General features: G+C 41.8%; 1 protein-coding gene and 1 non-coding gene across 4 annotated transcripts in view; one reads left to right on the top strand and one right to left on the bottom strand.

Annotated features, from left to right (window-relative positions):
- MOCS1 (molybdenum cofactor synthesis 1) overlaps nucleotides 1-20,731 on the bottom strand; it is a 30,280-nt gene extending 9,549 nt beyond the window's left edge. For 2 of the 3 annotated variants that reach the window (XM_014264414.3, XM_026791070.2), the window contains exons 1-8: nucleotides 20,566-20,731; nucleotides 12,726-12,858; nucleotides 11,929-12,096; nucleotides 6,822-6,986; nucleotides 2,099-2,160; nucleotides 1,742-1,853; nucleotides 1,338-1,450; nucleotides 597-707 (exon numbers count right to left, since the gene is read on the bottom strand). In XM_014264414.3, the coding sequence (XP_014119889.2) occupies nucleotides 597-707; nucleotides 1,338-1,450; nucleotides 1,742-1,853; nucleotides 2,099-2,160; nucleotides 6,822-6,986; nucleotides 11,929-12,096; nucleotides 12,726-12,858; nucleotides 20,566-20,691 (990 nt within the window). In that variant the 5' untranslated portion in view covers nucleotides 20,692-20,731. The remainder of the gene's footprint in view (nucleotides 1-596; nucleotides 708-1,337; nucleotides 1,451-1,741; nucleotides 1,854-2,098; nucleotides 2,161-6,821; nucleotides 6,987-11,928; nucleotides 12,097-12,725; nucleotides 12,859-20,565) is intronic. The other variant, XM_014264415.3, reaches the window with a different exon arrangement.
- Nucleotides 14,637-14,776, top strand: LOC113458761 (small nucleolar RNA snR44). The gene has a single exon (XR_003379308.1). It is a non-coding gene; the product is annotated as a small nucleolar RNA snR44 (small nucleolar RNA).
- Nucleotides 20,732-22,540: the final 1,809 nt, after the last annotated feature.

Raw genomic sequence — 22,540 nt, 5'->3', positions numbered from 1 at the left:
AGGCTGCCTCGGTCATCCGATGTCAGGCAGCAGCACAGCTGTTGTCAATATCAGGTGACAATGCATAAGTGCCAATTTTTAATTGAAAACTTTAATTTTCCCCCAGAAACTGCCAGTTTCAACGTGGCAGGAAATGGTTATCCCTCCTTGTTCTACAGCCATTGAGCAAATGTACAGGCTGCTCTTGAAGAAAAAGAGCTACAAGTTGTTTGGGAAACAAGACAAGATCCTTGTGGAATGCAAAAGCCAAGCCCTCACAGCTGCTTGGACCCTTTTTTAATGAGAAATCATCTGCTCATCACATGGTTAAGATGATTTTGAATCAAAGATTAGAATAAATGTTTATATTTACTGGTCTTGCAACCATGTTTTACAACTGAAGTTAACTATGTTAGGAAAACAGAGAAACCAAAAAAAAGGTGATGTAACATCTCCCTAAGAGCCTGACAAGATGGAACAAGAATTCATACAGAATAAATAAACAGGAGCTAGCTGGTAATAATTATGCATCTTTACATCCCAGCTACTTTTAGGGCACGAATTTCAACACTATTTTCCCTGCATGAACTGGAAAAGAATCCTGCTTCACTACCAACCTTTAGGTTCCCATCTGCTGTTATCCTCAGCCGATTGCAGGATCCACAGAAGTGCTCAGACATGGAGGTGATAAAGCTGATTTGTCCCTGGAAATGTGGCACCTTGTAACTCTACAGAAACACAGAAGAGAAAAAAAAAAAAAGAGTCAAATACAGACTCCTAGCTTTTATAGCTCCACTTGCCTAAAGACCAGAAAATCTTTTTTAACATAGATTTTCTTCAACCCTAAGATCCTATCAAAGAAAAAATAAAAGTCAGTTTTTTCAGGAGTCCCAGTTTATTCTGCCCCGTTCCTAGAAATCTCATACTTGTTAAATGTTTGCTCCTGTAGTTATCAACTAACAGGTGATGCCTCTAGGAGCATGAGCTAGAAATTCCCCATTTGGCACTTTAAAACAATAGTTTTTTCACTGAGCAACTCTTCCATCAGGATTGTTAATGTGCAGACATAGACTGACAGAAGTTTCAAAAGCTGCAAATAAAGGACACAGGCCTGGCATTCTTTATATTTGACTAAAAATACATCTAGAAAACACATTGTATTTATAAAGGTACAGACTATGACTAGGACTTCATAAGATCAAGTCTCCTGCAGGCAGCTTGACCAAAACTTACGAGTTACCACACTGAGTATTTATTACTTTGGTTGTCAAATATCAATGCTGAACTTGGAATAATTTGGGGATTTGGGGCAGGGAAGGAATAAGGGCATGTTTCACACATTCTTTGTCCAACCCCACCTTGGCTGTGCTGGAAGTCTCACAGGGTAATTTCTCCAATTCCGGCCATCGCTGTTTAATTGTATCAAGCATTTCTTTGTAGCTCACCATCTTCTTGAAGTTCCATTTATTGCCTAGAATTAACAAAACCAGCCTAACCTTAGACTGTGGACTTTATTTTCTTAATTAGTAGAGAACCACCTTCACATTCTCTATAAGTGTCACTTAAGGTGACACTCAGGTGTCCCAGCCCCAACGAGTCTTCTACACGTTATGGAGGGAAGAAGCTAACCTGCAAAAAGCTTCAGACAATTCCTAATTCCCTTGAAGAGCTTACCAAAACTTCCAGAGGCAAACCTATGGGATGAACATCTACCAGCCAGCTCACCTGTGTCCAAGAAGAATCTCAAAGCTGCAGTACTTACCATCAAAGGGCATGTATTCTATGAACCGCACGTCAAGGGGCAGATCCTTTGTGAAATCCACAAAGTCCAGCACTTCATCCTCATTGAAGCCTCGCATCACCACACAGTTCACCTGCAGGTAAAGCACACACCTGAAATCAGTGAACAGAGTGTGACCTGCACCCCCAGCTGCACAAGGAGATGACATGAATTCTCCTCATCACTTCTTGATGAGATCTTCAAGTTTTTCTCCAGTTTTACTAAAAATTATTCACAGAGTGGGGTGGGAGGTGAGATGGAATACAATAAATTCCTCATCAGGTGATTGGTATGTATGGTAAAACAAAAGAGTTTCAGAGTAAATAACACTGTCTTTACCTTAACAGGATGGTAGCCAAGTTCAGTGGCTTTGTGGATTCCTTCCATTACCTTGTGAAAGCCTAAGATACAAAAAGAGTGAAAAATAATTTTTATTGTTTCAAAGCAGAATGCAAAAGGTGGTTATTTAGTACAAGACAAAGGGATGACAAAAATCAATCTGATTCAGTAGACAGGGCTGAAAGTAAGAACACCTGCAAAAAAAGACTTTAATTATACCCCTCCCTCACAACCCTCAAAGACTACCAAGTTACTATAATCATGTCATTGAGATCAATATTTAACTGATATTTGAGTAATCAACAATACTGGTATGATTTTTTTATATCTTTAGATATCCACATATTATTAGCATAAGATTCTGCACTCCCCTTTAAGACAGCTTTCCTTGTGTTACATTCTTCTTAAAGGGAGTGGAAAGAATTTATGAACTGTCTCCAGATGCACTAAAGAAGGAATAATAAATTAATGTTTATTTTATAGTAATGGCTTGTGTCTTTTCTACAATGACAGAATTTCTCTGTTCCGAATCAGACAGCAATGTTGCTAAGTGAATTTTAAAAGCATTTTTTTAAAGTACATTTGGGATGCAATGGGTTTAGGAACAACAAAAAGCCCCTTGATTCCCTGTTCAACCTTGGCTACAGATGTAATTGGCTTCCCAAAGCTACTGACTATCCATTAGTCAGAAGATCAGAGGCAGCATTTTTCAGGATCATCATTTTTATGACTAAACACAGGAAATTAGTGAACAAAATGTGGCAGGGATTAGAGCATTTAGGAAAGCAATTCAATTGGCCTTTGACCCTTGAAAACAAAGATAAAAAACTACAGTAACTTCAAGGAATGAAGTACCCAGTTTCATCCTACCATTTGGTGTGGCCTACACCTGCCAGCTGCTCTCAAACAGAAATATATATAGTTAATTTAGGGCAAGCGTCTTTGCCCCTACATGTACCTCTTAAAGCTGAAAGAAACTAACAATGCATTTTCAGAATTTCAAGGTCACTTAAGAAAGCCTTTTAACAATCTCATTCAAACCCCCTCTTCTGTGTACTTTCTTTAAAGTTAAGACCTTTCATCAGGACATCCATTCCATATTTTGTGTGTTATTCCCTCCCTGCCACACCCAGCAGCTGGCAGAGAACAGAGGTGAGAAGAATGAGACAGCAAATTCCCGATCTCTGGGCACACATTTCTGGTGAGTGGGGTGCTGAGCTGCTCACCCCATGTTTGTGACTGCCTCTTCCACCCTGGCAGGTTCTAGACTAAGTTTCAATCTGCACATGAAACTCAGATATGAGAGACCCAACAGTACATGAGACTGAGCTCCTTCTTCCAAAGCTGTCATCTTCAACAGCAAATGCTTTATATGTGCTAATAAAAGGGCAGTATGTCTCAGAAATTTTGATGACAATCCCCATGCTGCTCCTTGTCCTATATTTTTCTGCACAGGTCCATCACCCTTCCCTTTCCTTATCTATGATCTACTGGAAACTCAGATTCCCTAGGGAACAGGTCATACCTTCATTACTCTGTAGGTGCTTTAGCAGATCCAAGCAGTAACTCAGTAGTATTCTGTGCATATTTAATATGGGATGCATCAGTAAAAAAGAAAACTAAAGAGACAAAAAATTCACTTCACTGCTCTCTGGCTAGTAAAGGCATCATAAAGCATGGACATAGGAAAGCAGAAGATACAATTATTTAATAAACCAGTTCTAATCCTAATCCTGGCTGCAAAAGTGGTGAACAGCAATGTTACTTGACACACTGAAATACCTCTTGCAAACAACTGTTTGCAGTTATGGCCTGTCACCCTTCTCAATCACCACCTACTTGTGCATATGCCCAGGAAGTTTCCAGCACCTGTGGTAGATCTCATTCCAATTAAGCAAGATTGCAGGCAGATTATGGCAACAGAGATAACGATATACTGCTGTAAACACAAGCCAGAGCCATAAATGGGATCAAAATCTCTGCTACTGCTCAGAAGATCTAATCTGTAACCACAGGATTATAGAAAGGAGAAACTCAATGTAACTAAAAAAGGCCAGGAAGAAACCACTTCTCCTCTTTTACCCAATGAAAAATTTCAATACTTTCATCATATTTGATTTCTTCTGAAGTCAGAACTTTAGCCAGCTTTATAGTACAGAGAACCTTAGAGCCACCCAGAAAAATCTTATATGGAACAAAACCTCCCATCAGTTAATCTTTACAGGAAAAAAGGCTTCAGGCCTACATTTAATGATACAATACAGCAGTACCTCACTTTCCTTGTATGAAACACATAAAAAAAAAGGACAGGCCATGAAACAGGTTAGACTGGCTACCTGCATGAAAGCATTCTTATTTGTTCATCCCTTAGAATGTGGTAGATTGGAAAAAGTAGAAAGATTACAGTACTCTAAAATGCTTTCACACATCAGTGAAATCTCTGATGATCTCACAGCCATTCTGTCTATCCCAACCATCTGCAAGTAGGAGCAGATGTGATGCAGGGCACCTGCAACAAAGATACACATTTTCTGCATCTTCTTAAAACTCTACATCAACTTTCCAGCAAAAGAGAGAAATTATTCCCAGTTTCTCAAGTTCCTGGTAAGCTCCATAATCAGATGCCACCTTTACTTTCCAGAGAAGTTATCAGCCAAGACCAGGGATCCCTCTCACCTTAACAGAGCTAAAACTTGTTGCCTCTGGAACTGCCATAGGAGACAGGGTAACTCAGTAGGGCAGGCACTCTATTCTCTGCTCACTCCATACTTGGAAATCTCCTATTAAATAAAAACCCTCAAAAAAAAAAAAAAAGGCATTTTATATAATTTCAGCCTTTAACCTTAACAAAAGAAAGAAAAGGGAAAAAAACCCCAAAGCAATAGAATTCACTGTTACTATTTTTACCTGATCTCTGCTTGCAAAAAATATCTATGATTTAGGGACTTTTTCTCCTTTTAAAAAATATTTAGTAACAGAAATTTCCCTGTTCATTGTCCATGCTGTTCAGTTGAGCAATTTCTCTCTTAGTTGGTAAAAGACCTTTTTCTCTTTAAAGGCAGAAAAGGACATTTATATAAATAAAATTACCTTCATGCCCTAATAACTTTTAGTTTACTTTATAGGCAGCACATTCCTAACAGCTTCTAATCAGATATGAAGATCTCTGGCCTTTAATTCAGGAAGCTAGAGGCTCAGGTTTACCCCTTCAGTGGCAAAAGAAGGGCTTGCTCCTAATGAATGTCACAAACCATGTAATACTCAAACAGAGAGCAGAAGGAAAGAGCACAGTCAACACCAGCTTGTGATTAGTTACTCCTGGATACCACTCTGGGAGCCAACTGTGCCATGACACAACCGGATCAAAGAAACAGCCTACACTGGAAGGATAATGCTCCAGCCCGCTTTGTGACAGAAACTGATTTCTGCACCATAACACAGAAACATGAAGTAGTGCTCCCACAGACTGTTGACAAGGACACCTGTTGGGAATTTGGCTGGCTAAAGACTGGAAAAGTACAAAACCGTGGCTAATTCCAACTCCTGAACCTGCAAAGATAGTGTGACCTTGGGCCTAGCTGTAGTAGGATAACAAACAGTGAAAGAGACATGAGAAAAGAGAGGTGCAACCCCTAAGGAATGAGGAAGAGTTCATGGTATAGTTTAACCAATAGATTGCTTGGCTTACAGAATATTCATAAGCTTATTATTTGCTGTATAAGTGTTTGATACTTTCTTCAATAAACTGGACCTGTGATGAACCACCTGGTGTCCTGGTCCCCTTCCGACGATAGACACCTTCCTGCACCTGCCAGCAGAACTTCAGTTTACTAGCAGCGATTCAAATGCTGACTTTACTTCCCACAGCATTCCAGATTTCTACAATCCTTTCCCTACATGTGCCTGAGGCTGTTGCACCATCTGGTGGCTACTTAGAGGTTTTGTCAGAATTAGAAGTTCACACACTGCTGAAGTTACAGGGCTGGACAGGAAGAGAATGATACAACATCAAATCAGTTTTCGTTTGGAAGGAAGCCCAACCATGAAGCTGAGCTCCATCAGCTTTAAGATTCATTTAAACCAGAATCTGTAAGACTGGGCATATCCAAGTGTTTCTCAAATTCTACTTGCAATTACTTGCTCAGTAGGAGAGAAGTTACAAAGCCAACAGACCTCCTCAAATTACCTCAGGCATGGTTTATGTTTATTCCTATTAAAAAGAAGTGGATACAGAACATCACTAACCACAAGTGAGACCACTGCTAGCACACCCCAAATATAACTTCCAGAAACTGCCACTTTTCACGACATGAAGTTCAGTTCTTGTGGCATCTTTGTCCCCACGTGGTATAGCAGAAACATCTGGGTTTTTTGAACAGTATAAAAGAAGAGCACTACACAAGACCAACATAAGATTTGGAGAGTCCTCTTGAGAGCTATGACTAACCAATTATAGACTATATGACTAACCACATGACTAACTGTGGTAAATTGAGCATCTTCCACTTCACCAGCTCCAACGAAAAAGGCTCTACCTGCTAAGCATTACAGAAAGGAGGAAAAACAGTCACTGTTGAATAATCTAGTATAGACTATTTTTCCTACCCTCAGAAGGATAGCAATTCACTTTCCCCCCAAAGTAACTAACTGTGAAAGATATAGTAAGCAACTCAGGACATTCCTGCCAGCATTAACACAGTTGCCTTAGAAGACAAGTTTGTACCTTTCCTTCGGACAATGAACTCAAATTTAGCTGGCACCAAAGTATCCAGGCTAATGTTAATGGCATTCAGTCCTGCTTCCTTCAGCCGGGGCAGCAGTCTGGTTAAATTGATCCCATTGGTTGTGACAGCAATGGTTTTCAGCCCTTCCAGTTTGTACAGTTCACCTAGGAAAGAAAAGTAAAAAGAACACTTTAAAAAGTAGTTAAACTAAAATGTTTACAGGTTACACAGAAAACCCAAAAGATTTTTGAAACAAAGAAAAATGTATCACTCAATGTGTGAAGAATATGTGGACACTTAGTGCTTCAGCCTTCTTCCAGTTGTATTGGTTTAAGAGACCAATTTTAGCACATACCCATTTCAAAAGATATGAGAGAACAGTTTATTGCAAGCGAAACTGGTGGTAAAGTTTTGTTTTATTAACATGCACACTAGTTTTGTTCCTAATTTCTTAAATACCTACTTTATTGTTAAAAGACAGCCCCTGATTTTGTGTACTTTCTTTTCCTCATCCACCTTTGCAAACTGAATTTTATGTTCTGCAATAATAATAAGCAGCAAGCCATCCCTTTCACAACTGACACCTGATCTGTTTATTTGGCAACTTCTATCCTACAATGCTTTACCAAAAACCAGCTCTAACCCAGAGGTAGCTGCCAGCAGAAGTTTAAACTTATGAAAGAAATACCACATGCAGTCCTAACTAAACAGAAAAAGGTCAACATACTAGACTATTACAGAGAATCCAAGGCAACAACATCCAAAGGGACAAAACATTTGTACTTGACAACTGAAATATTTCCATTACCAGTGGTAGCCCGGCCGACTGGAGAGGGCTTACGCAAGACACTAAAAATGGCTAACAAAAGAAAACAGCATAAGAAAAAGCTAATATCATGAGATTAAGATTTAGAAAAGAAATGCCTCCTCATAAGCCAAATGCAGAAATCCTCAGCATACCAGATATCCAGAGATCAAGCTTTCAAACCTCCAGTTATCAGTACAATAACAAACAAGAAAAAAACCCTCATAAACAACTCGCAGAAGCAGAGCCACAGCAAAATAATTTACTTTGGTTTTCCCTCCCTCCCTCCCTCCCTCCCTCATAACCTCCACCCTAATTATTTAAGAAATATTTGAAGAACCCTTACTCTTGAGACAGCTGTAATTACAGCACAAATATTTCATAGTCCCTTCGTCCCTCACTATTTTACTTCTATTTATTCAAGTTGATAAGGGCCTTATTTCTGCTTTATCTCATTGCCTAGCTCTTTTCAAAATATTCACCCTAAGCCAAGTCCAGAACACTGGAATGGGTCAAGCTAGGTCATAGCAAAGATGCTGAAGTTTACAGCAGCAGCATTTTGGAACATGATTAGGAGTTCCATAAAGACATGAGGTTGTAGGGAAAGAGTAATCTTTACTAAGAGAGATGTTTTTCCTGACCTTCAGCTCTCAAAGTTCTCCCAAATGACCAAGAATAATCTCTTCCTAGAGGGTAAGTGCTAGTGGCTCAATTTTGCCAAAGATTATTGAACACTAGCTATCACTAGCAGCCTAATCTTTGTGAGAGTAAAGGATACATGCTACAGCCAGAGAATAGTTTGGGAACATCATTACTTTTATTTATAGCCTCAGAACACACAAAATGCTCAACCTCAGAATGACTGGGAAAAAAAGTCTAGGTGCCATACAGGTTTCATTGCTAGAAATGTAAATTATACATTTACAAATATATAAAATATTATAAATAAATATTTATTATAAATAAATAAAATATACAAAATAAATGCTTAAAGGCATTGAATAAAACTATGTCATTCTGCAGCCTAAAATGGAAAAAAATTAAGAAGCAGCACTAGTTGATCAGATCACCACAGGCAGCAGCTGATGTCCATGCATCTTTTTCCTCATCAGACAGGGTGAGATACAGGATAAGGCACTGGAAACACACTAATACATGGAATCAACTGCAGTAACAAGCTGAACAGTAGACAACTGTGAGAAGTTAGAGATGGAGGCTTAACACCAACATCAATAAGTTAAAAAGGACCAGTGAGAACACTCTACCAGGTGTAACCTTCACAGGGTCTTGGCTTCTTGGCTTGTTGACCTCTAAAATTAAAAGGGATTAAAGAGACTTCATAACTCTGTAACTCTCTTTGTACCTGTATTAAACCTGTTTGCTGACCTTTGGTCACTGCCTTATCAACAATCAGCACAAGCAAAGGCAACTGACAAAAACTAACAAGTAGAAAAGGAAACAGAACAGATGCTGTAAGTCCATAGCATGAAGTGAAAACTTTTATGTCAAGCTTGAGCCATGAAATAAACCAATTGACATTTATGTTTTCCTTTAGGATATGGAGCCTCTTCTTAAATAGACAATTTTCTTACATATTCTCCTCCAATCATTTCCTTAACTGCACTTGTCCCAATTGACTCCAGAAAAGGTGTGCATGCTTCCTAGCACATGAACTAAGTCTATCCTAAACCACTTCACTCTTGAAATGGGTATAAAAAGTTGCTATGAAAAGGCATCCAATATTCCACCCTCCAACCCACTGAAAATTATTTCATCAGTGCAGATGTATACTCCTCAGACTGCTAATAACAAATAGCTCTCAGAGAGTTTATATCTGATGCTTATTTGAACTTTGAGTATCTCAGAGGGGATGGATTCTAATTCCCCTATCAGCTGCTTCAGAAAAGTCTCAAACATATGTTTTCAGCAGTCCCCAGGACATAATTTAGCTTTCAGCAAGTGTTAGATGCTGACTCACAGTTTATGTGCATGCATCCGTTAAAAGATTTTAAATAAAGAACTGTAGCAGGTCTCTGAACAGCATGGTCTCCTACAGTAGCTTCAAATTGCATCTGTTCATTGAAACAACTAAAAAACTTGAATTTGTGTATTAAAAAATTTGGAAACAGAAATCTAGCCTTAACATATTTGAGCTTTACTCACAAGAGTAAAGGTATTTCACGGATAATTTAGAGTTTGGAGAAAGATTTGCTGAAAGTAAACCTAACTTAAACCCCAATCCAATTAATCATGAGATATTGTAGGCAGCTTCTCCAAAACGTCTAGAAAACCCGACTAACTCTATCCCAGACCAAACTAGTACATAGTGCTAAGATGGCTTCAATAAAGACACTTTACTCAAATTTTGCAGAAGACATTTTTGGGCTTGATTTTCCCTCAATGAGTTTTCCCATAGTTATTAAATTGATATATTTTCTTTTGAGTCTCATTTAGATCCTGGACTGGGGCACCATAGAGTAACACCAAAGTCTGAGAAAACAGAGTGTGTTTGTAGACCTAATTCAACAATTTTCAACAGCCTTAAAAAAAACCCAGCCAGACTAATACAAATCCACAATGGAATGAACTAATACAACATGACAAACATCTTGACATCCCTTACCTTCACCCCAAGAGCATTACTGTTATCCACTAAAATGATCACTATGAATCTGTCAAAGTTCAGCTGTGAACAGGAGCACCGGCAGAATAATGAAAATCCAGTGGTTCAAAAAGATCCATTTCTTCCTTTTAGGCACAAAATAAACCTTTGAGAATTCTATCATTGGAGTAAACCAAAACAAAAAGATGTCTATCCTTCCATTACCAATACTTCGGGATTGCAGCAATACAATAATGATTTTGCAGTGACCTGACTACTGTACTTAGACTATCAACATCATAAGAGCTGTGTTAAGTCATCAGCTACCACTGATAAATAAAAGAGGTGCCTACTATACACTAGAAAAGAAAGCTTTGCACTGATGACATGGTTGGTTTCAACTCGTTTTCATGCCAATATTATGTGCTGAACTGCAAAGCTTTATTGTATTTTAAATTGCAACCTAATTTATAAATCTAGTTCCCTTTTACAGGAGCCAATAATTATACCTATTATCATTGGAAAGAATCTATTATCTTGAAAGAAACATGTCTTTTGAAAGGCATATAGCTTCCTCAGTACTAAAACCACCCCAAACCCATCATGCATGGGCAAAATGTTCTGGACAATGATATTTCAGAATTCTAAAAAGTTAGTGCAATTTCAGAATTCACAATCAATCAAAGTTCAAAAAGACACACCCCAGCTCACTCCCATCACCCCTTTTCCAGCAATGAACAGGTCAGTTCTACAAACTACAACAGCTTTTCTGGTTCCTTTAGAAGGTCATCTTTGGAAAAGGTCTTCCAATAAATCCCAAACAAAACTGACCAGAGGCAGGGAAAATTTTCTGCATAAAAGCTCACTGCATTGGTAGGCATTTTTTTCTTCTTTCTAGACCCCCTTCTTCCACATAAGAAGGTCTTGAAAGAAGACGTTTTCTTATCTTCAGTACTTAGAAGAGTGTATGCCCAGAAATAGACAAGTTCAGTTGTGTATAATACACCAAAGTGCACCCACCTACACAGCCTTAATCTAATTCATTGCCCCTACACAAATCTACTTCAAGATATGAGACTTTGGACAGAGCAAAAAGCACCTGACTCAAGAAAAAAGATCCAGGCAGTGTCATTTAACACAATACCAATCAAAGCAAACAGACTTCTAAAATTTACCCAGTAATTTACCCTCCATTGAAGTAATAGTCTTCATCAAGAAGTTTAAAAAGAGGTTTTTCCACCATTCCTTATTAAACACAAGCAAGTGACATTTGTTATCAATATAGAAAAACAAAACCACCAAAAAAATACACTCCTAAAAAATAAAATAGAAAGCTTGTTTTGTTTGTAAGCACATATCACTTGTTCCTCCTCACTGAGGACCTGATCATATAAGTTCTTGATTTTTCACCATCAGGCTGCATAATTGCAAGCTACTATAATAGATATTGAATAAAAAAACAATGCTAAGTTAAGCTGGTATAATACAAAGACATGTAAGCTCCATCCAAGCAACAGAGCAGAACTGGAAATTTTCTGAAAGGCACCTTGCATTTCACAATGTTGGGAAAAAACACCACAGTAAATATGTAATTATTCTTCCAGTTGCCAGACTGTGTCAGTGGATAGGTGTAAGAGCAATTTTTGCATCAACATGTACCAAGTCACTCTGAAACACTCTGTACTGATCTGGGACTCACCCACAATATCCACCACATCGGGACGGATAAGTGGCTCTCCACCTGTCAGTCGGATCTTGTCCACACCTTCTTTCACAAACAGTCTGGCTAAGGTGATTATCTCCTGGGTAGTTAGGAGCTCTGATTTCGGAGTCAGCTGAACACCTTCCTCAGGCATACAGTACTGACCTGAAACAAAGGTTACAGAAATACATGAGGCAAAGAATAACCTGCAACAATTGATCTAACATTGATGGGCAAAATGCACCAAGGGCAGCTGTCTTTAATGGATGCCAAATGACACCAACTGTGCAAAAATTTTACAATCTTCTAACAATTTTCTGGTTTACTGCACAGGAAAATCCAAGACTAATTTGATGTGCCTCAAAATTACAATGGATCCACTCTGAAGAAAAAGATGACCTCACTTCTATCTAAACTGCATTCAAGCAGAGACACCAAGTTCAAGGCACAAGCACTGGGACATCACCAGACTTTGCAGACATAATAGTGGGAATGCTAGATATGAGCTCTCCTGCTTTTGGAGACTTTGGACACACAGGCATCATTATCTAAACCACACCAAGTCTGATAAAAGATCTGTCACTTCCACCTGTCTCTGGTAGATCCCTAGGCTTGCTCCAGGTTTCCCACCCCAACAGTAGCTCTGATCCAATTAGTCTCTATCTGTCATTTATTGTTACTTTGTGAAGACAAGAAACAGCACAGAGCCAACACAGCAATAATACCCTTACCCAAACCTTGGCTTTTGTACAATATGTGCAGGAGTTTTGTGCAAGGAAAGAGCAGACACTTACATCTGAGGTTGCACTTCTCAGTCAACGAAATTCGCAAGTAATTGTGCTGCCGCCCAAAGCTGTCCATCAAAAAAGCAGAGAATGGAGCAGCATGTTCTAGCACAAAGCGTTCCCTTCCTGAGCTTTGTAATTCCTGCAACAAAAACAAGCAAGTGTTAAATATTTGAACAGTTACCCTGTCAACTTGCTGTATAAATATCAACTTTGAACCTAACTGATAATTATTATTCCATTCTTCCCCACACAGACAGCTGCCCAAAAAAAACCACTGTCAAAAGTGGGCATTTATTAAATTTCACACCCCACCTTAATCCATTTCTACAATTTTCCCTGTCTTTACCACAGGAGCTTCAGGCTTTTTGTGCAGAATGGAAAGTGGTTTTGTTCAACTGCCTGTCTCTTCCCAGAATCAATGATCCAGGATCACCAATGCTCACTACAGCCCTTTGGTAAATGAAATTATAGAGAAGAAGCCCTTCCTGCACTTCAGCACAAGACAATCTGAAGGTGATGAAACACTGTATCTCTTTCTGTGTTCCTACCATATCCCATGTGCAATATTAACATGTTTTTAACAGCAAAACTGAATTATTGCTATATACAATTAAGTTTCATGACACCTGTCTTAATTTCCAACGAAGGCTTCCTGCCTAAAACCATGTAACAGAATACCTCCAAAAGGCTTGTCTCAGTTAAGAGATTACATATAATGCAGGGCATGGTGGAACTGGAAGAGAAGTGTGTGATTCTGAACACCTGTTCAAACTGAATAAAAAAATATCAGAATTAAAACAATTCCTTTATTAACTGTCATGAAGTGAATATTACAAGTGATTTCTACTTAAAATTTTGGGGTTTTTTTTTAGGCACAATGTAATACATTCTAGAGCAGCATGATTTTTAGGAAGTATGAGTATTTGCCCTCTAGAATGAGAGAGTAAGAAGGATGAGGAGCTGCTGGAGCAAGACCAGCAGAGGTCACAAAGCTGCTCAGATGGCTGGAGCTCCTCTCCTAAGAAAACAGGCTGAGAGAACTGGATCTGTTCAGCCTGAGGAGGAGATAGCTTTGGGGAGACATTATCACTTTCCAGTACCTAAAGGGGACTACAGGAGAGCTGGAGAGGGACATCTTACAAGGGTCTGTAGTGACAGGACAAAGGGGAATGGTTTTAAACTGAAAAAGACTAGATTTAGATATTAGAAAGAAATTCTTCACTGTGAGAGTGGTGAGGCACTGAAGCACTGAAACAGGCTTCCCAGAGAAGTTGTGGATGCCCATCCCTGGAAGTGCTGGATGGGCTTTGAGCAAGCTGGTCTAGTGCAAGGCATCCCATAGGAGAGGGCTGAAACTAGGTGATCTTAAAGGCCCCTTCCAACCCAAACCATTCTAGGCTTTAATGGCCACATTAGGTAACAAATATCCCAAATAGTAGCTGCAAAAAAAATACAATTCAGTTTATACCAAGTAACTTCAAAATATCAGTAGCATCAATGCCAGAAATGTTAATTACAGCAAGGTCTAAATGCAGGGAGTCTTATTGCCTTTAGCCCATGACTTTCCAATTACAATGTTGCAGCTCTCTTTTTCTGCACCTGTAAAGCACAGCTGAGACCACTCCGCTACTTTCAGATAATATTTTGGTACCTTAAGTGAAACTTACAGTAACTGAATAAACTCTTATCACAGTACTGCAGAAAAACAAGAGTTTACCAACATACTTTTATTAGCTGGTGGATACTTGCTTCAGGCACTACATACAAACATCCAAAACCAACTCTGTTAAGTATTTTCATGTACTACATCAGAGTTAAATTAACATTTTATAGGAGGTCAATTTGGTAAGTCATGAATGAGGCCAGCTGCCTAGCATCACTATATAAACCAGAGAAAACAAAATAATTAAGGGAACCACCCTGACTGGGTCCTTGTTGGTTAACCACATACAGACATTTAACAGTCAGTGAATTTCATATCAAGTGAAAAGGCACATGTCAGTGAATTTCACATCTAGTGAAGAAAACGCACATACAAAACCATTTCCTGTATACATGGTGTTCACAAAGTTCGTGCTGGTGTGCAAGTGTGAATCAGCTGCAGCATTGTGCCTCAAGTTAAAATTGTGCTCATTAGTCTCACTAGGCTGCAGCAGGCAAAGGATTAAATAAAGTTTTGACATGAATTTAAGATCCAGAATTAGGAACCAAACAAAATGACACATTAGTAGGTTATTTAAACTGCTTATCTAAGCTAAAGTCATCACTCGCATCCAGTGAAAAATAGACATGAAATCTCCAAACATACCAAAATCAGAATGTATGGGATGATGCCAAGGGACTGGGCAGGAACACACACAGCCACAGCCACCAGTTCCCTGGCCCTGGTTATCACTAGTGACCAAAGGAGCTAGTCCTGCACAGGATTTCCCTACAGCCCTTGCAAGAAATCCAGAAATGGCCAGCTAAAATGGTGAACCACCCAGGTATGCCTCCTCAAAACATTTTATTGTGAAAACATTTGTAAGAAACATTTGTGGGTGAGTGGAAGCCATAGAGGACCCTCAGTGATCAAATCAGCCAGACAGCAAAGGTTATCTGGGGAGAGACCCAACTTCAGCCACCAGCAGCAGGAGCAGCAATTTTGTTTCCAGCTGTGCTAACACCAGGCTCCTGCTAAACTTACAAGCAGGAGTAGTCATTCTTGGCAGCACAATCTTTTCCCTAACCTTTAAACAATCCACTATACTCGATCCAAACAGCTCTGTGGTAAGATAAGATGACCTTACTTTAGGAATTTCCATAGCAGTGAGGAGCTAGAGGAGACAAGGGAGATACAAAGTGGCTGTTTCAAAGCCCAGAAAACATCTGTTTACCCCTGATAAAACTGCAGTAGTAGTTTCCAAGAAATTGCTTTTCTGCTGGAAGAAAGCAATGCCTTTCAGTTTCAGGGGCTGCAACAGCAGAGTCACATGGGGTGCAAGGCCAGCCCTGCCAAGACTTGGCCTTCCCTTCCTGGCAGCATCCCAAGTGCAGCTAGCAACCACTCTGCAGCCACACCCACTGCTCACACATTTCACCTCCCCTTCCTGCATGCAGCGTTCTGAACAAGTCATCTGGTTTTTAAACTCCCTAGGAAAATGCTCCAGCCTAGAGGTGTGTGGGTAGCGGCAGAGCTCTGCACAGCTTTAGGTTACCAAAAAAATCCTAAGTTGGGAATCCCTTGTTTTGATAGAAATGCTGGCTCTGTTCCACTTATTGAAAGTAAGTGTTTCTCCAAATAGAAGCCAGGTTAACTCAAAGAGCCCAGGTACATATCCAGACTTCATTTCTTCATCTTCCTCAGTCAGAAAACTCAACCCTGAACAGACTAAATCTAAGGATATTTTAAATCTGCCAAACTCAGAAAAAACACAACACAAAAAAGTGGTTTTTTTCTTGAAAATTATGCTGCTTTCTGGCCTGGCTGGATATCAGATGTTCTCCTTCTATTATTTTGGAAAGGTATTCACATTTGAGAGGGAAAGCACTCCCAAGTTTATTAAAATTATCTGAGCCACTCTTGTGGGAGCCTTCCTCTCCTGTTTCTTTCCCACCAATGCTTTTTTGCATCTCTTTCAGGATTGGGCTTCCTTACCACTCCACTTGAAGACAGAATAGTACAAACCTCCCACTTCCCAGTTTTAGAGTGTGCATTACAGGCAGGGAAAGAAAGGAAAAGTTGTTCTCCCTGGAAGAAAGGCGGGGCAAATGAGGGGCACTTTATTGCTTTTATGCAATGAAAGACAAAATTGCATACTTTCAAAGACAGTAAAATGCTTAAAATAATTTCCTGTTTTCAGAAAAGAGCCCCCACTGGAGTGGGACACAGGAGACCAGTTCTCTTGCTGGTCTGTCATCCATCTGCATGGCTGCCATAGGTAAGGTAGCTAAGGTAAGAGGAATAACACTGCCCTTCATTAATTCCTCTAAAGTGAACTGTAAAGAAGCAGCATTAAAAGAACAGGCACTCAGCAAAGATTGGTCTCAAGAAACTTAAAAGTTTCTATTGGAAATTAGTAACTCTTGCTGCAAAGTTTTAGTACAGGGGAAAGAAAAATGTTTTACACAGCTACTAGAACTTATTTCCATTATTTTCTTGTTGTGTATAGTAATGGGTTTGTCTAGGAGGGAAGAATGACAGGAGATCGAATTTTTCAGGTATTCAGTTTCTGACCAGTTAGATTTCAGCACAGAGGAATTAGGAGATACCCATAAACCATAATAGCTGATACCCATCAGCCTGAACTCCAGCAGAGGTAGATCCTGTACTACCAAAACTGCTACTGCACCCAGCCCCAGCTCATATTTTTATCAATACCACAGAAAAGGCCAGTTATCAAAGATGAGAACTCAGCTGCCTTCCTGGTAACTCAGGACAAGGATGAAGCATTCCCTGGGGTTGCTGCACAAGTAGGATTCTCCAAAGGGGAAGAATAGGTTGAGGCTGAACCTTGTCACTTGCAGCCTTTGTGAGAGTTATTGGAACAGGAAGAAAGCAAAAGCCTGCCACAGTTCTCAGGCTACAGGAAAAAGGTTATTCAGTTTCCTGGAGTAGGAAAAGGTAGATGGGTGCTGGTATTTTAACATATCAATGCCCAATTAGATAACTTTTTCACTCAAAAGGGATGTCTGTAACACATAAGTCCCCACTCTCCTCTCTCCATAGTTGACAGGAGACACTTCTGCACATGGGAGGTGTATGCCCTGTCACACAGTGCGCTTTATCTGATCCATGAAAAAACCAGGTTCATTCTCTGGGCTGTCAATCACATGCTCTATACTAGTACTGAAAGAATGAGTTTAGATGACTGCACCTAGCAGCTATATTTTGACAAGCTGTCAACCCTTCAGACCTGACAAGTCACCTGTGATTTCCAGGAGAACTATTTTAACAATGCAGCAGAATTGGAAGCTGTCAGCAGAAGTATCAATAACTACCAGGAACACCACAAACTGACAGATGCTAGAAAGGCTCAGTTAAACACAAGGGGGCAGACAACAGAATTCTTACCTACTAATCAAGCTGAAGATCAAGTACTATCCTTGCTCTACTCTTCCACCTTCACTTCATCCCCAGTGATATTTGTGTACTCTAAAGCTTGCAAAGATTTCTGCACAGGCCTCAGGGACTACCACAACCTGCATACCCATGACACTGTTAGTGCTGTTCCTGTACCCACTGGCTCTTCAAGCTCCTGCAATCCTGACAGGTTTGTGCACAGCACTGCTGTCCCAGCATAGCACCTAACACTGCTGCAGTGTCACAGACACAGCTCAGCAAGAGCTCTGCTCTTCCCTGCCTCACCTTTAGCATCTTAGTCTGCAGGCAAGTGGTGACATAATGTCCTTGCTTCAACCTGGAAATCAGACAACCGCAGAGGCTGAAATGGGTCTAAGCAGGCCAAGTGCCAGAATGAGGTCTGAGCTGAGAAGTCCAAGACAAATGTTTTTGTGAGGGCTCAGCAGCTGCTGCCCAACAGCTGACCCCAAACAGCAGGCTCCCCTTGCGGGTACTGGCACGGAGAGCACTGCCCAGGGACTGCCACTGGCTGCCCACAAAACAGAGCAACAGCACACAGAGCATTTCAGACATGACTGGCCGAGAATCAGGGCCATGTGAGGTCCTGAGGGCAAGCTGGACTCTCCACTTTATCCCAGCACTGAAGGCTTCATTGTGGCCACAGAAATTTTCAGGTGGTGATGTCTGGATTACAGGCTCTACAAGAGCAGACGAAGAAACATTAAGTGAAACTTTGTAGCAAGACCCTTACTGGACATGATACATCTAGAGCAGAATTAATAAAAAAAAACATGATTTCCACTTCTGTAGTAGAAATAGGTCATCGTACCTGATCATCTTAGTTCAAGAATAGAATCTGGACATATATTATCATGGGTACAAGATGGTAGGATGGCATCAAACTTCATTAAGTATGAACTAGTCAAGAAAAATCCAAAGAAACACTTGCACACAACAGAACAACTGTGAAAAAGCTTTCAGAGTGCCTGTAGCTTCATGCCCTGTTCTAGTCTTGGAAAATGGAACTCCACTCCGTGCACCCCTCCAAGACTGACAACTGCATCTCAAAAACCAAGATTCAAACAAGTAAATTGCTCACCACACACCACTAGTACAACAGCAGTACTGACCCCACTGTTTGCTACCCAACCAAAAGACTTCGAAGGGATGGTCTTGGACACAGCCTCCCAATTGTCTCCTGAACTGCCTGAGTTCTTCCTTCCATATCTGGAATGACCATTTTAAAGGGGACTGAAATATAGTCTACTGCTCTCTTCTCCCCTTTGCACACACCTCCTCCCCAAAACCTCAGGAAACTAAACAGAACCCATGAATACTTGCAGCTCCAGCACAGGAAACAGTCAAGCAGTATTCACAACTGTTTTGAGTGCTTGAATAGTCTCTCATTTGAAAGCACATTTCACTGTCCCCTATGGCTGTAACACTAATTACTTCTCTCTACAGATGAATCCCAGGAGAAACTGAGAACAGAAAGGAGCAATGAGCGTATTATCACTGTATAGTTGCTAAGTCTGCAGTGCCTTTGTTTTTTACACTAGCTCGCTTCTCAAGCCCTGCAGGACATGAGCCAGTGGCCTGGCACACTTCTAATATTTACTGTACCACAAATGTGTATCCCCCAGCCCATTCTTCCAGGTACCATGGCTTTTTGCCCCTAAGGGACTTTCAGACGGGTGTTGTAATCAAGCTCCCTCAAAACTATTCCTGAACTACCCAATGTAAAGAAAGTAGTGAAAAGTAATTCTGATCCAAATTTATAAAAATGTTTATGGTCTAGGAAAACAACCAAACAAATTCAATAAGCTTTCTAGTTTTCGGAGTCATGTAAGCATTCAATAAAGCAATGCAAGAATCCATTTGGTCTCCTGTAAATAAGTAAGTGTCAGTGAATGCATTCAATTCTGGGGACACGGAGTCTGTCACTAGTAGCTTTAGCTTATTTTCTGTTTGTTGAAGCCAGCCATGCAATTGCAAGTAACTCAATAAATCATGTTCCAGCTGGGACTGCTCTGTGTGCCATGCCCTAGACAGTTACTGAACCTAGCCCTTCCGTGTAGCTTTTTCTTCTCAAAAACAAGAGACACCAAGAGACCGAATCCACCCGAGGGACCAAAAGTTAAACCGGGAGAAGCTGTACCAGGGCAACTCCTGAGGTGACTTCACGCCAGGACCAGCACAAACAGGTTCAGTGCGAAGTTCGCCTGACCATTGGAGCACAACCACCCAAAGCTGCCAAACCACTCGGGTTTTAACCCAGGCTGATCAAAGAGTGTTGTGTAATCTCTCCTTTGGCTGGGCAGGAGCACAGGACCAGCTCGGTCCATCAGACGGGTGTCCCACATACTTCCAGAGTAAGGGTGACATTTCAACAAACGAAGCATACACAGCATTATGTATTACTACACGTTTTGTTGACTCTTCCCTCCCCCCTATACACAATCAGGTCATGTTCCCCGCACAAACCACCGGTCGGTCCGGGATATGTTGCAAAATTCTATGGACAGGCTGCATTTCCCGGGAACGGGCCGGCAGCCTCCGCCCGCGGCGCCCAAGACCCCTGCCCACCCCGCCGGGCGCTGCCACGGTCACCGGAGCGCCCCTCCACGAAACACATCCTCCCAGGGACGAGGCACCGGCCCGCCACTCAAACTCCCAAACGCGACCCCCGGTGGCACGGCACGGCACGGCGCGGCTCGGCACGGCTCACCTCCCCCTCGCCCCCCGCCCGCACCGCGGTCCCGCCGGACCCCGGGCCCGCCTCACCTGCGCGGCGGCCGAGGCGGCCCTGGCGCGCGCCCCGCTGCTGCTGCAGGCGCGGCGCGAGGCCGCCCCGCGCGCCCCCCGCAGGAGCCACCGCCACCCCGCCGCCGCCGCCGCCGCCGCCGCCATGCGGCTCCACTGCCCCAGGGCGCGGGGGGCGCCGCCGCCGCCAGCCCCGCGCCGTCACGCGGGGAGGGCGGGCGGGGGGAGGCAGCCAATCGGAGCGGCGGCCGGCGGCCCGTGCCGTGCTGCACGCCGGGAGTTGTAGTTCGTTCCCCTCATCAGGCGAGCTGGCCGAGGGAAGGGGGGAGGTTTCCCTCAAGGTCCCTCGACACCGCTCTGTGCTCCCGGGGCAGCGGTACCGGGCAATTCACAGAATCACGGAATATCCTAAGTTGAAAGCGACCCACAAGGATCATCGAGTCCAGTTGTTAGCCTTGCATAGGATCACGCCCAATAGTCACCCCATGTGCCCAAGAGTATTGCCTCTAGAACGCAGACAGGCTTGGTGCCATGACCACCTCCCTGGCGAGCCTGTTCCAGGGCCCAAACACCCTGGAAGAACCTTTTCCTAATATCCAGCCTAAACCTCCCCTGACACAGTTTAATGCCATTCTCTCAAGGTCTGTCACTGGTCATTGGAGAAGAGATCAGTGTCTGCCTGGCTTCCCTGCCTCCCCTCTTGGGGAAGGTGATGTCTCCCCTCAGTGTCCTCCAGGCTGATCGGAGCAAGTGGCCTCAGCCACTTGTCATATGGTTTCCCGTCAAAGGCCTGTCACCATCTGTGGTGGTTTCACTTCCCCAAATTCCTCCAGGAGTGCAAAACCAGGACACCATCTCTGTTGGTGACCCAAGTCCCATGTCCCTCAGCAGCAAGGGCAAAACCTGCGCTGTCAGCCTTTGCTCTCTGCCTTTCCCCACCCTCACCTCAGCCCTCCAAAAGCCAGGTGTGGAGCCTAAGCTCTGACTGCTGGCTGCCATCAAGGGAAACACATGCATTGAGGGGCATGCATGTGAGACAGGTATCCCAGCAAGGCTGCCAGAGGGCGGAAATCATGAATATCATTAGCTGGGGAACACCTGTGGTGAAAACAACTCCTCTAGTCAGCACCAGTCTCAAGTGAATTCTGTACAACCTTGTCAGAAGATAGGCACAGTGACTAAATGAAACATAATGGATCTTACGGAGCCCAAGAAAGCAATATTTCAGTTTTCTTGCCTTATGTAGTTTTCTCCATGCTCCCAGTGTTTCACAGACAAGGGGCTCATGATGAAAAGTCCAGTACCCTGATGTCCATCTCCAGATGAGGGTCTGCAATGGTTGTCCATTGCCAAGCTGAGCCAGAGCCACCTGTTCTGAACATACTTTACACCTGAAAGGAGTGGTTGGCAGGGTGCCCAAATTTTCCCTGGATCACCTTCCCTGAATCATGTCAGCTATTCTTCCAAAAGACATGTGATCCCCTGAATGACTTTTATTGCACTCAGACTTGGAACTGTGCAGCTGTTAAGTGTTAAACTCACAATTCTGCACATCATGCTACTGCATGATCACACTTCCATTCTAAAAGAATTTTGTTTTCCATTACAAAATTGCTGTGTCAGTGGTATTTAATTTGCAGCTACCGATTAAAAACACATTAGCAATTCTCTGCACAGTCTTAATCCTTTAGTGTTTGACCTGTGCATTACTTGTTGATGTTTGAATAACTATTGCTTGTGTCAGCCACTATTTCCAGACAAAATTATGTGTGCTGGTACAGGTTCAATTGTTTAGTCAGGTTATACTTAAATCTTTGCTGTGTAGCAAAACCCCTTCTGCTGTCCAATTCACTCTAGACTTTAAACTTTATTCAGTATTTAGACTGGTTACAGACTAACAGGAAAACTAATACCGTATCGCTATTTTTTCCTCCCCAAAGCTTAAACCATTTGAAAAGAAATACAGACTTGACTGATCTGCAATGTGGCTAAATAT

Source organism: Zonotrichia albicollis, chromosome 3 (genome assembly GCF_047830755.1).
Source record: "Zonotrichia albicollis isolate bZonAlb1 chromosome 3, bZonAlb1.hap1, whole genome shotgun sequence".
Lineage (NCBI taxonomy): Eukaryota > Metazoa > Chordata > Aves > Passeriformes > Passerellidae > Zonotrichia > Zonotrichia albicollis.
This window is presented reverse-complemented; position numbering and strand designations above follow the sequence as displayed.